General features: G+C 39.3%; 2 protein-coding genes across 2 annotated transcripts; both read right to left on the bottom strand.

Annotated features, from left to right (window-relative positions):
* Nucleotides 1-1,550: 1,550 nt before the first annotated feature.
* Nucleotides 1,551-3,772, bottom strand: LOC131426462 (zinc finger protein 345-like). Its single transcript, XM_058589206.1, has 2 exons — nucleotides 3,452-3,772; nucleotides 1,551-3,391 (listed from the first exon to the last, which is right to left on the bottom strand). Exons 1-2 carry the CDS (start codon nucleotides 3,661-3,663, stop codon nucleotides 1,648-1,650), a joined length of 1,956 nt encoding a protein of 651 aa, XP_058445189.1. The 5' UTR covers nucleotides 3,664-3,772; the 3' UTR covers nucleotides 1,551-1,647.
* A 6,522-nt stretch (nucleotides 3,773-10,294) lies between these two features.
* On the bottom strand, nucleotides 10,295-14,003 carry LOC131426461 (uncharacterized). Its single transcript, XM_058589204.1, has 2 exons — nucleotides 12,277-14,003; nucleotides 10,295-10,807 (listed from the first exon to the last, which is right to left on the bottom strand). The coding sequence occupies exons 1-2, from the start codon at nucleotides 13,256-13,258 to the stop codon at nucleotides 10,743-10,745; spliced, it is 1,047 nt and encodes a 348-aa protein (XP_058445187.1). The 5' UTR covers nucleotides 13,259-14,003; the 3' UTR covers nucleotides 10,295-10,742.
* Between the last annotated feature and the right edge of the window lie 882 nt (nucleotides 14,004-14,885).

Here is a 14,885-nt window from a genome sequence, read left to right as displayed (position 1 = left end):
TTTATTGAAAAAATGAAACCAAGGCGCTGAAAATGTAAAACCGATTCAAACCGGTTCTGCCAATCTTGTATGGCAAAAATCCGACAGAAACAGAACCGTTAATAACCGCTAGGTGAAATTTTCTGCCCGAAACGGTTGTTGCATTGTTGCCAGACTTTTGCCGTAACTCTGGCCAAATTCCGGTAAAAGTGGCTGGCAGACGTAGCCGTCTGGGGTTAAATATGCCAGCCGCTTTCAAGTCTCGGTTAATTTATCAAAAGGGCGTATAAGCAAGTGACAGTTTCTCTTTGTTTACTTTCTCTTCTATTAATTACCAAGCGGTTTCCACGTTTATCACTAAACTCTTTGCATGAAATGATACCCGAAACTTTCGACTTTCAAACAGAATAGTGATATCAAAGAAAATCTGTTTAATCACATCACAATAATCGAAAGAGAGAGAGTGATTAAAGAGAAACTGTCACTTGCTTATACGCCCTAATCAAAAATCAACCGAGAAGTAGAAAAATAAGTCGTATTCACGACAAAAATGGGGTTGAATCCTTAAGCGATTGTTTTTTTTTTCATTTAAAAATAAATCCACTTCCCACAGTTTCATCTCAAGTTTTACAATTCGTCATATTTCTGAATATTTACTAATTGATTCGTCTCAAAGCATGATCACTATTTAACATAATAATCATCACTATTTAATGTTAGATAATTCACAATTAGTAATGTTTACTTTTCACTTGTTTAATCAACGATTGAATACTTCTAAAACTGCCCGCTAAGAAATGAAAATCTTCAAAAATATGAGATGAAAATTTGCACTTTTTTTTTTTTGAATGCGCATTGTTTTCATCTCGTTTCGTATCACAAGGTTGCCAGTTTTCTCTTACTATTGCAATAAAAATTTATTCTTCGAATTACAATCTACAAGTATTTTTCGGTATCCGTGCCATTTGATTATGTTCTTGATATTTATATTGCAATAAAACTGTTTCGGCTTCGAATTCCAGAAACAACTTGACGCGAATACTTCAATTTTCGAAGCTTGGTCCACCGGAATATTGTGAAATTCCCCGTGAATCTGCGAGGTGGCCAGAAACTTTTGTATGTTACAAAGTGCAGTAAGCAAGACCGGAGGGAAACAATTGAAACTATAGTTTATTTCAAGAATGAACTATTCTGATTGGTGCTTAGTTTTGTACTGATGAAGTTTTTTTCTTCTCTGCCAGTTACGTATGTTATAACTGTTACTGTTGGTGACATTTGGGGTCGCAGTAACTTAGCAACGACTTCGTTTACAGTTTTAGATTTACTTATAACTCAAGTTTCATTTCAAATTTAAACAAAAATTAGCACGGAAACGTTCAAAATCGGGTTTTTATTATGTTTCATGTCCAAAGAAACAGAATGCGGTCGCAAACTGTAAAGTAATATGTATTCACGTCAAAATACATTGAGGCGGATTTTTCATTTGCGGTTTTGAAGTTTTGTTTTTTTTTTTGTTTTCTTGTGATTTCGTTTTCAGAAGAAAGATTGCTATTATTGAATAAAATGCTTTTAATTGATTTGTTCATTAACTCGTTTTCGATCTTACAAATTATAAGAATATTTTTTATTTATTCGTCTGTTTACTTCTTCTACTAAGACCCCACTGATTTACTGAGCCGATGGTTTGCAGGCGGCCTTGTGTCGATAGAAGGTTGAACTCTCCTTGAATGCAGCCCCACAGTACGGACAGTCGAACGCCGTTTCGCCGGTGTGAATGTTCCGCCGGTGATTCATCATGGCCGTCTTCTGGCTAAACGTTTTATCACAAAAATCGCACGCGAACCGTTTAATTTGCTTGTGCATTTCCTGGTGCCGGGTCAGGTTGCTCAGGAACACGAACCGCTTGTCACACATATCGCAGCTGTACGCCTTCTCCGCGTTGTGCACATTGGCCAGATGAATCTGCAGGCTGTGCTTTTGGATGTACTCCTTGCCGCAGTGATCACACACGTAGGATTTCCGTGCCGGCGAGTGTTTGATTCCGATGCCATGCTTGCTACGCATATGCACTCCCAGTTTCATACTATTGAAGAACTTTTCCTCGCACACGGTGCAGCGCCGGTACGGATAATCTTCTGTCGGGTGGCAAGCCTCGATGTGAGCTTCCAGATCCTGTGCAGTCAGCGGTACCTCCAAGCAGAGACGACATTTGAATGGTCGTAGATGTGGCTTCAGGTGAACCCTGTTCCGATGACGATAGTATTCGGTTTTGTTCTGCAATGGTAAGTTACAGGCGTTGCAATGGTACGCCGTTTTACCTTGATGATCTGCCAGAATGTGTTTCGTCAAATCGGTGCTGACACGGAAACGAACCCCGCAAGTCTCGCATGCGTAGGGCAGTTCGTTAGTGTGGAGTAGCATGTGGCGTCGAAGATTGGCGGATGTCATGAACGTTTTCAAACAAATTTTACACTCGGCCACGACTTTATTCTCGTGGACGACCAACCTGTGCTCCCGTGCTCGGACCAACGAGGGGAAGAACTTGCCACAGTATTCGCACTGTGGTTTCACTCGATTCGAAATGCACTCCTTCGGCAGTTGATGATTGGCACCGTGTAGTTTGTTTTCGTGCACCTGAAGTCCCTTCTTGGTCGAGTAGCGCAGCGAACAGAAGCTACACTTCAGCGGCCGCACCGAAGCGTCATGCAGACTGAGATGATTGTTGTAACCGGACACAACTGGGAAGCTCTTGCCATCGCAAAGCTCGCAAGCGTAATCAATCTGACCGACATGTTCTTCGGTTAGGTGTTTGTTAAGATCATCGGTGTTTTCGAACTCAACCTTCGAGCTACAGATGTAGCAGGTCCTGGCACCGATCGTCCTCAACCAAATTTTTTTGGTAGTAACTTTCTTGAGTTCCTTAGTTTTATACTTTTTTCTAGGCTTATCCATGATTGGATTATTAGGTTTTTTAATTTTCGGCTGTTTTCTGGATGACGGTTCGCGTTTCACCTTCTCTGTCTTAACCACTTCCGTCATCTCCTCTACGGTGATCTTCGATTCCAGCATGTCTTCAGGGCTTATTTCCATGGGGTCCGGTGGACAGTCAGGTTCTATTTTCACAAGAGTCTGCTGCGGTTTAAATGCAACCTTCATCATTTCTAGGTCTCGATACTGAACATCTCGAATCAGGAATTGACTCTGCACTCTCCTTACCAGATCGACCTTCACCAGACATTCCCGGCAGATTTGCTGAAGAAAATCGTACGGCCTCACGCGCACTTTCAATGCGGTCGTAATCAGATTGCCTATGTTCAAACTGGCCAGCTGTCCATCGACGGAGAACATTTCGGACACCGGTTGAAAACGAAAGCACAGCCGACAGCTCGCCACCTGTATTTGCTGACCCGTGCTGCAAGAACAAAAAACCATCCGATGTTAAATCAGAGAAACGCCACTGGAATGAAATTACCTGTCCACGAAGAAGGTTGGTTCCTGGTAGACACATTCCTCCGGGTAAGGAAAGTGTGAAGCACATATCTGAGGCTCATTATCGGTCGCGAAAACTACCTTTGTTCCGCTTCCGATGCGGATCGCATCCTGCCAGCGCTTCTGAAATTTTTCATGCTTTGGAAAGCTGACCAACTCGGACCCTTCGGGACACTGTTGTACGCAGCAGGGCATGTCCGTACCGGAATTTTATGCAGATTATTTTTCGATCGTAAAATGAAAGTCGGTCTCGGTTTGCAAAAATACTTTGACAGATTAGGAAAAAATGCATTAATATTGAAGTGGTTATGTTCAGAGTTGCCAGGTCAATTTTCCAAAATCTATATCTGACACAAAAGTTTATCTGTTCCACATCTGTACTTGAATCTACACAAACGTTAGTACTAGAAAATGGTGACTGGGAATCATTTTTTCAACAAAAAAAAAAAAGATTTAGATACAACAATTCCATTCCTACGCAAGTCAGAACCGAAAATCGATATTTATCTGTATGGATTATAAATAATCAGAGAACATATCTGTATTACTGAATAGAGGGCAAACATCGTTATACCTGGCAACGTTAGTTTTGTTTACTTATATGCACACATAATATAGAATCTACCTTTTTTCATACTTCTTTTTACCTACCCGCATAGCGTTTTGGCTACCTGGGCAGCCATGGCCACCAGAAGGCTACCAAAATTGATTCAGTTACGGTTGTCAAATCCAATTTGACAAAACAAAGTCGCCTGTATCCAAGTTAGCCGAGCGTTTTCATCTTCTCACCTTCGCTGAAAATGTCAAAGATTTCAATGTGGAAAAATCCTGGTGGATACGGTTGTATCGTTTGAGTTGTATTCCTGGCAGCGGTGAGGCAGCCGGTCACCAGAATGTCTGCCAGCCATATTTTTCCAGCTGGCAGCGTTTAGTCAGCCGTCTGGCAGCCATGCGTATGCGGGTAATTTTGAGTTGTACACTGAAAATAGTTTGCACGCTAGAATTATGTGCAAAGCGTTTAAACCAAATACAAATTATAATACGGAATGCTTCGACAAATTTTCAAGGACACATTTTGCATCGTGCGGTACACTGTCATGATACACTGTCAGAATGACAATGTACTTTAACGAATTTTCCATAAAACTAGCAACGCTGAACAAGTTCATAATAGATTTAAAAATTTAATCTTTGTAATACAAAGAACTATAAAGGGCGAAACTGTCATTCCATTTGTTCACGTAAGCAGAGATGTCTATCTCCTCTGTGTGACGAAGAGCAAGCAAAATTTCTCCCCTCGCACTGACAACTTCAACGAGAGCTCTTCTCTTTCACATTTATACACCGCTGTTGTGTAAGTGTGCACGCATCATGAGTGCGTTTGTTTATTTCCTTTTACCTCTTCCACTGAATCGCACCAAAGTGCTAGAGCATTAGCTAATAAATTCTCTGAGGAGGATGCAGATACTTTCACAGAGGTGTACACGCCGGTGAGCACTCTGCTGTATGGTTTTCGTAGATGAAGCGTGGACACGCAAAATCAGCAAAATAAAACAATTTATCGTAAAATTTTCGGTTTTCCTTGCAAATTTTTCATAGCAAGGCCAGATCTACTCTCTATTAATTGAAGTTCACAGAAGTGTTCGCTCACCATCACGCGCCAGTGGTCACTTGGGTGTATTTAGACGAGAGCGCGTGTGAGCGATTCATGCGAAGAGAATGTGTTTCACTCGCGCCAGCTGCTTTAACCACAAGCACACACTCAAATGCTATCTATTCGACACTGAGAAGAAGTGCGCTTTCCTCTTTGTGCGGTGCTTCGTTTTTTTCATCCTTGGTGTGGCAAAAATCTGACTCTAGCGTGTATAACTCTGGTGAAATGCCATCTCTGCACGTAAGTTTCGTCCTCCGTGTTCCATAACAACAAACGGGGCGATACAAAATACACAAAGGAAAACCTTATCTGCTGAAATGAAAAATATTACGAGAATAATAAATAGTATCCATGGTGCACCAATTTTCAGCCATCCGCGATGCTAGTTTTATAGAAAATTCATAAAGGTACACTGTCACCGACGACACGACCTGCCACTCGTCTATCAAAACTGTATCGTAAATTTAACTACCCCTCAGTAACTGGAAATGTCAAATCGGAAACGTTAGTGAATTTTTTTAAACTGGCAGCACAAGTTGATTTATTTATTGATTTTTAATAACAGTCACCATAACCTTGGTTACTGCATATCGAAGGCAAGATGAATGTAAACAAAATAAATTTCAGATCGGTTATTATATTACGGAACATTTTAATGGATTTACCTGACTCGAGCGGAATGTAAAAATTTAGGAGTATGAGTTATGTCTTTTATAAAGCCAAGTTCAAAATTCAGGTCTTGACTTGAAACCGTTGTGTGAGAAAGAAGACATGGAAATGACCGACAACGAGCTGAGCGAGGCTTGTGCTCTGCAGTACCTGCATAACGTACGGTAAAATGATTTCTTTGTGGAATTCCACTAGTAATCCTCGAATAGTGGCCAACAAGGAGAAATACTGTTTCCACTGCTGCGCAATCAACCGACACAAAACAACTTTGACACCGGCATATTACACCGAATCCTACTGCCCAGAAAAGCTAGCAGTGGAAGTGTACGGATGAATCGCTGGAAGTAGATCATTGTCCTCGTTCGTTGGTTTTATCCATAGTTTCGATTAAATTCAGAAAATGCATTTCTGCTAAATTTGGACAAAGTTTAACACTAATATTCCACCGCTTTCAAAACATGTTTATTTGTTTTGGGGTTCCTTGGTAACCAGTACATAGCAACTTAAACAGTGTTGCTCGAGAAGATTATTTTTATCATTTACAAGGGGTCGCTAGATTTGTGGTAACTGGCGGTGAATCGTTAGCGAACAGTTTTAATGCTGATTTTTCTTCTGAGTGCCTGGTCGTGTCGTCGCTGTCACTCTGACAGTGTAGCTTGACAGTGTACCGTGTATCGCAAAACGTGTCCACGAAAATTCATCAGAGCATTCCGTATTATAATTTGTATTTGACGCTACTATGGGGATCCTATCTGAAGCAACAAATGGTCGCTTATTCTCGTTTCGCGATCCGTTTATATACAGGCAGTTGATAATTGCGATAGAATCATTTTACTATTGCCGCTTATTCTAACTATGTACATATAACCTTTGTATAAGTTGTGTCTATGAAAATGTCTGTGAATGCTCCACACAAGGGTTTTGAAATATTGCAACCTAGTATGAGAATCATCAAGTCTGCGATAATTGTCAACTTGCGATTCTCTCTTGGTAAATTTCACACAGCACCAATCATTATCAGAATGGGCCGTGAAATACTCAGAGTATGAAGTGGAGCGAAGAAATGTAGAAAAATTCTCTCGCGGTTCATGCATTTAGAGACCCGAGTTCTTGAAACACCTTCTACCGGATTGAAAATGTTGTATACAATATAGATAGCAATATAGCAGCTTCTGTCAAATTTTCTGCAATCACCAACACTGACTATCACTACTTGTAGAATACATGAAATTCATGAAAATATACTCTAAACTCATAAAATGAGTGTTAAAACTGTTGATATTTAGTGGAAATCATGCTACATTTATTTGAAACGAGCTTCAAAACTATAAGATATATCGTTACCTCTAGATTCTATATGATTTTCAAACGAATGTCACATTTGTGATATTCTCCTTTCCGCGGATATCCACTTATATTCCAGACACTCGTTCGCGGCCTCTGACTCAACGCAAGCCACCGTTATTTCGCACTGTCACCCTCTGCTACACGCTAACCCAATCCTACTCAATGTGGATATCACATAATTCAGGATATCACAACATTGTTTTTCACATAGATTTCAAGTGAAACACAGTTAACCGAATCGAGTGTTTTGCACATACATTTGTGCTGTACTCATTCCCACTAGAAAATGAAGTGTTTAACACATGTAATTGGATTCAATAGCAAAACACATCACATAAAAATGAGAAACACATCGAAGCATGGTAAAATATAATCTAATCTTAAAACATTCTTAAAACAAATCGCTTTGGTTGTGTATTGAAAGGAAAAAGCATATTAAGGCTGTGAACTTACTTACTCTTACTCTTTCAGTCGTAGACCACGCGGGTCTCTGCTGTATACAGGAGGCGTCTCCATTCAACTCGGTTCATGGCTGTTCGCCGCCAGCCTCGGTAGCTGCGAAGGGTCCGCAGGTCGTCCTCAATCTGATCGATCCATCTTGCCCGCTGCGCGCCTCTTCTTCTTATACCGGTCGGAACATTATAGAGGATCATTTTAACCGGGTTGTTCTCCGACATTCTAACAACATGCCCGGCCCACCGTAACCGCCCGAACTTGGCCGTTTGTACGAGGGTTGGTCCTCCCAGCAACTGGTGCAGTTCATGGTTCATTCGCCTTCTCCACATACCGTCTTCCATCCGAACACCACCGAAGATGGTTCGCAACACCTTTCGTTCAAAAACACCTAGTGCGCGTTGATCCTCCGCAAGCATTGTCCAGGACTCATGCCCGTAGAGGATAACCGGTCTAATCAGCGTTTTGTAGATAGTTAACTTCGTACGACGGCGAATTTTGCTCGATCGAAGCGTCCTGCGCAGTCCAAAGTAAGCACGATTTCCTGACAATATGCGTCTCTGAATTTCTCTGCTGGTGTCATTATCGGCAGTCACCAGTGATCCCAAGTACACGAACTCGTCGACCATTTCGATTTCATCACCACCAATCAGAACTCGTAATGGGTGGCTGACATTATCTTCTCTCGAGCCCCTGCCTTTCATGTACTTTGTCTTTGACACATTGATATCTAGTCCGCTGTGAACTATTCCGCGGTTAATTTTAACTTTTAGTTGAAATCTGACACTTGAGTGGTTATTTTGTGTCGAGTAGTTAAATTTAACTAAAACTGCGTAGTTAAATTTAACGAAATTTTACGGACGGAAAGTTATTTGGGTTTATTTTCCACTGATGATTTGATTATCAGATAAAAACTGTTTGTTTATTTATATTTCACTATTATAAACAGTAACTATGTTGAACTTGTTCTTACCCTTCAGTGTTGCTAGTTTTATAGAAAACTCGTTAAAGTACATTGTCACTCTAACAGTGTATCATGACAGTGTACCGCACGATGCAAAATGTGTCCTTGAAAATTTGTCGAAGTATTCCGTATTATAATTTGTATTTGGTAAAACTTCATTCAATTCAATTGAAACTGAATGTGAAACACATTAACGATCTCTCTACTGAAGTAAACTTCACTCTCTGACACACACAATGTTTGCTGATGGCAGGAACGGTCAGCATTCAATTCATCACTCGTTTCTCTTCAATCGAGGCTCAGTCTAACCACCGTCTGTTGATCTCTTGTAGTAACAAAATATCTCTTTCAATAGTGTGAGAGCGGCCTTCAAATGAGGCTCATGTAAACATTCGAATTGGTTCAAGATAATAGATGAACGACAAACCAGATAGCTGAAATATCAATCACAGAATACACATAAATTAATTGTTTCCTCCATCAGTTTTCATTTTTAATACGTTTAATATATTTATAATTCTATTCATTTGAACTTGCACACTACCAACAGCGAAGACAATGAAGCAGCTAGACTACTTGGCACTTGAAACTGAGGAAGCAAAACTTCAAATGATTAGGTACGATTATTCAACAGACGATGAATTCTGGGAGCTTCACTGGAAAATAAGCAGCAAAAGCCAAATGAATTAGTAGGGATTTGCTGCCGGTCAGCGTCCATCAATTTCAATTTCATCGTATATTATTCGATTGAAAATAAAATTTTACCGCACTGCCTCTTACTGAGGGTATCATCTCTAAACAAGCAGCGCTTCTACATTTCATTGCAGCGTCATTGTGCCAATTGGAAGATTATGTTGGAACTGGCCATTTACGAGTTCTATATATCCGAAAGACTTCGAGATTTAAATTTGTTTATTCAGTTATATAACATTTTTATAGGGGACGGGTGTAGCGTAATGGGTAAGTCGATGCCTTTCACGCAGCCCACCTGGGTTCGATTCCCAACCCCCCACATAGGGTCAGAAAGTTTTTCTGGCCCGAAGAGGCGAAAAGCTTAAAACCTCTATAATCGAAACAAAAAAAAACATTTTTATTGCGAATTTAACTAAAAATCAGCACATTTTGTGCGAAATTGGAGAAGAAGAAGAAAACATTTTGCCAATTCAATTCCGACAATTTTCCGAGCCAATCAGACTGCGTGATGAATTCTCACTCGACTGCTCGTTTGTGAGTGTTCGATCATTCTGATCAAAAAGTTCTCGGTCTCTTTAAGAATGTTTTAGTTTGAAGTTAAGCGTCCATTTCATTGCGCTTCAGTTAGAGAAATGTACGCCAATTTCTGCGACAGTTTAAGTGGAAATTAAGGAAGAACTATGGTCTTTAACTAGCTCTATATATTCGAGCTGTTAATTATTAGATTTCATTTCGAATTTAATCAAATTTCGAATTGAAAAAATGCAAAATCGGAGTAGAAGAAAAAACAAACGAACGGACAATTCAGTTTACCTTTTCTCACTGAATTCCGTAGACGGCGAAATTCATCCGGAATCGATTGCTACACTGGGGGTTTGAATTGATTCGGAATTCATTAGGTAGTCCGTCTGCAGAAACAATGCCGAATGAAAAATTCAGAATTCGCCCGTTCAGATTAATATGTTCCAGCGTTACTGGAACAGAGATGGTTTTCTTTTGAGTTTACTAAAAACACGTCTAACACCGTTCGTTGCAAATAACAGAAGTGAGCCTCTAGCTCATTTATTAAGTTTGCTCATAATGACAGCAGTGTTGCGCGCTGCGCCGAAGTGTTGCTGAATACACTCTAAAGTGTAAGTAATAAGAATTCAATATACAATAGCTCTTCCTCCTTTAAAAAGAATGAACAATAATTCAAGTAACAACAAAACTCAAAAATATTCGAATTCATTTTCGATTCTAGGTTTTCTAGCTCTCTTCGAACGCCTAGGTAGGCCAGTTAGCGCTACCGGATCTGGTGGGAATTTTCGTTTCCTACTTAATCTAAAAATTTGTGTATCAGGATCATTCGACGGTTGGATAGCATTTCGATCTGGTATTTGCCGGACATCGCTTCCATCTTGTGTTGCCACTACAGGTTCCTCGACAGTCAGGATTGGCCGACCAGTCTTGACCACTCGCATCGATGGTCTTGGCTGATATGGTGAACCTTGTTTATTCGTAACGATTCTTATTTGGCTTCGATGAACCGTAGTAGTCGCCTCGTTTCCAACCATGATCTGCAATAAATTTTTAGAGCAATGTTTTAAAACTGATGCCTTAATCCATTTTCCACGTATATGAGACATATTGTGTTTATACCACACACTATCTCCTGGTGTCAGAGTATCTATTAGATCAGGCAGATCCGCCTTATTGTCATGATCAGCTTGTGTATCATCATCCAGAGTATGTGTGTCCAACATTTGTTTATAGTGTTTCTTAGGGTTAACCAAATCGATTAACATTTTTCGGGTGTAAGAAAACACTTTTTCAGAAGGAAAACTGCCCTCCATCGTCATATTATGGTTTCTATAATTTATTAGGAATAGATCTATCTGATCTTCCAAATTCAATTCTAGCATTCCCGGTTCCAATAAGAACTTTTTAAGAACATATTTTACCGTTCTTATCAGTCTCTCTGCCTGGCCATTACTAGCAGGATTATATGAAGGACTGTTTAATACTTTTATACCCTGTCTTTCCAGAAAACTTGTAAAGGAATGCAAGTTGAACGGAGGACCATTGTCAAATACTAAAACGTCTGACAGTCCAAAACGAGCAAAGAATTTAATCAGTTTCGTCATTACTTCTGGAATACTGGTTCCTTTTCTTATAATCTCTTCCTCCACCCATTTAGAGAAATATGGTGTCCATTTTGAAATAATTTTTTGTTTTGTAAAATTTGCCATACTTTCACAAACATAACAAGCAGTAAAAAACCTTTTAATAGTAGAGCTTAAACCATTCCAGTAAACTATGCGTCTTTTCATTTTTACGTCACCAGTGTTACCTCTATTTGCCAATTTTATTATATCGGTTTGACTATTTTGTGAAATAATCACCCCAGCTTGAAATCTAGTTGTAAATACTAAATAAATGTCCTCTTTATCGAAAATCACCATTAACTTATCAAAATACTTCAAAACTTTTTGTTTCAAAAGAAAACGAACGTCATATACTGATTCAATCTTTGGAACGATACTTTTTCCAATCGAATCAGTTCCAAAATTGTTTACCGGTTTACATAGTTTCTTGACACGTATATCAGAAAATGAAAATTTTAAATCAGTAATCAATGTTTCATTGTATATCTTTGTAATATTGTTCACTGGCATCCAATCGTCCAGGAAATAATTTCTCCAGTTGGGAAAGAAATCATCCAACCATGGTCGGCCCAATAATGGAATAAACTGATAACTACAATCAAGGACCAATAATCGCAATTTGCCTTTTCTTCCTTTATATTCAACCTTAACCTTAACTTCCCCAGATATCTTCAACCTGGAACCATTTATCACTATCAGTTGTTTAGAGCATTCAAATAAAGGAAGGCTGAATTTAGAAACAAACATTTTTTTTCCAATTACTGAAACAGAAGAACCACTGTCAACTTCCATCTGTACAGGAATATTTTCAATATTAACATCCAATAAACATGGATGGCTTATCTTGTTTATGGAAGAAACATTCATACACTGTAAATCACCTGAGATATTACCATCTGAGTCCGAATCTTGGATCCTCAAGCTATCTAATGGTTCTGCTAAATGGTTTGCACTGGTAATAGATTCCTGTGCGTCAACACGATTAACCGTCTTGCCGCTCTCGTTCTTCCACTTGTAGCATTTCCTTCGCAAATGTCCTCTACGTCCGCAATGATAGCAGATACGCTGATCAATCGGCCATTGTTGGTCGTCCATTTTGTATTGACCACGAGCTGAACTAGCCGACGAATCACGATGTTCAAAACGCTGTGAGTGAAACTGTACTCTCTGACTATCTTCCGCCGGTCGTATTTCAGGTCGAACACCAAGCCGACTTTTTACCAAACCGTGAAAATTTTGCTGAGCTTCCCTCATCCGTTGAATAACTGCACCTCTACCTTGAGTCAAAGGGTACCTAGTGCCCAGTGAAGCTACCAAATCGACATCGCTGTTCGTTAAAGCTTTTGAATGAGTAGCCGCCATTTCCCACGTAGCGATAATATTCTCCGCCTGTTCAAGCGTCAACTTGGAGCTATCCTCCGTAAAAAGACGATGCTTAAGCGAGCCATCAGACAACCCAACCAAAATACGATCAAGAATAAGACGATTCTTTTGCTCCCCAAATTCGCAATGTTCCGCTTGGAGTTTTAACGAAAATATAAAATCGCTTGCCGATTCTCCCGGTTGTTGCACCTTTGTGCCGAAATTATATCTTCGGAGCAAGACTGAATCAGTTTTATCAAGTCTCTCCTTAAGTTTTTGCACTAATACATCATACGACACTTCATCCATCATTGCTTCTGTGGGGTAGAGTTTTTCTGCCATACTGAACAAAAAATCTCCTCCCAAGATGAACATCTGATCCTTTTTTTCATTATCTTTAACTTTGTTGACACGAAAATGAACCGCTAAACGCTTAATCCACGTAGCAAAAGATTGGCCCTTGCGGTAAGGTTCAATATTAGGGGCCACCGTGTAGGACATTTTTGTCAAAATTCTGATCAAAATCAAATATAAGGCAAAAATCTATCAATTTCAAATCACCACAAATTACAAGTTATATAAAGTCAAAATTTTAAAACAACAAACTGTAATTATTTCTGTTACTCACCGGAATTAACTGTCACTCACACAAACGCAATGCCAAAGTCACGATTTTTTTTTTTTGAAGAACCAAAGCAGCAATCAAATTGTTTCCGCAGCCAGATTTCTCCTGCTGTGCTAAATTGTACCTAACTCTCAAAATAAAGAGAAAAAAAACACTCTTAATATAGTGCAAAAACTTTTCTTTCCACCGAAAACTTTACAGGAAAAAATTTTAATTGTCCACCAAACTGACGCCGCGAAAAAAAATTCAAAATGGCGTATCACAATTAACAAAAGCGCTTATAATTTGCGAACAAAGCAGATTCGCGAACCAAAAACCACTTAACAATAGTTTCTTTTGTTTTAATGAAAAAGTCACGCTTACCTTGAGCGTCGACACCGAATTTATCCACAGCTTCTGAAAATTGTCCAGAAATCGATTCCGCCGTTCCGCTGCTATTCCGAAAATTATCCGCCGCCTGGAATTACTCCAACAGCTTCCTCACGCCGAAATTTTCCTTGCGCCTTAGAAATGTGTCCGAAATCAGCTTCCTTTTCCTCGTCGCCACTAATATGTTCCAGCGTTACTGGAACAGAGATGGTTTTCTTTTGAGTTCACTAAAAACACGTCTAACACCGTTCGTTGCAAATAACAGAAGTGAGCCTCTAGCTCATTTATTGAACAATCCAATCAGCGTGGTCACCACGAGATAGCGTTATGGTGATTGTTTTGACATATCCCATGTATTTAGAAAAAATTTTGACGAATTTTTCAATTTACTTGAGTTTGAAAGAAAGCAGATGACAAAACCTTGCAAATATGGGTAAGAAAAACGATTATTCACGTGTTGTCATCAAACATATGATTTCAAATTGTCCTATACTCTTGACAATCTCGGATGAAATTTGAAATTTTCAGTTCACATGCAGATTTTATATAGATGATAAAACATGAGTAATTAAACTAGTGATAAAACTTTTGATCATAATTTATTAATTAATGTCAAAATCCAACCCAAAAAACAAAGAATATCCCAGATATGAAAACATTACCCAACCTCACTTCTTCGAATTTGATATTTCATCTTACGATTTCTCCATAAATATCAATCGAACATACCACGGAAAGTTACTGAATCATTAATGATCGATTTTTTACCAAATTTTCACACGTTTTCGTATGTAAGTATTCGATTCATAAGAAAAAAAATAAAAAACCGTGCATTTTGTTCGAATCTTCAAGCGAAATCTGAAAATTATCACCATCGCTTAGTTCAAAGCTCGCCACTCGGGTAGCGCATCGATCGCAAAAGAGTTGGTTGGATTCTTCAATTAAGTTTGCTCATAATGACAGCAGTGTTGCGCGCTGCGCCGAAGTGTTGCTGAATACACTCTAAAGTGTAAGTAATAAGAATTCAATATACAATACAGATTTGATTCGAAATTTATTTCGGACTGCACATGTGGGAACTAGTCGGTAGCCAAGGTAACCGAAAATCCGAGTGGGTGCTATGCAAAATAAATC

Source organism: Malaya genurostris, chromosome 1, assembly GCF_030247185.1.
Source record: "Malaya genurostris strain Urasoe2022 chromosome 1, Malgen_1.1, whole genome shotgun sequence".
In the NCBI taxonomy this organism is placed as follows: domain Eukaryota; kingdom Metazoa; phylum Arthropoda; class Insecta; order Diptera; family Culicidae; genus Malaya; species Malaya genurostris.
This window is presented reverse-complemented; position numbering and strand designations above follow the sequence as displayed.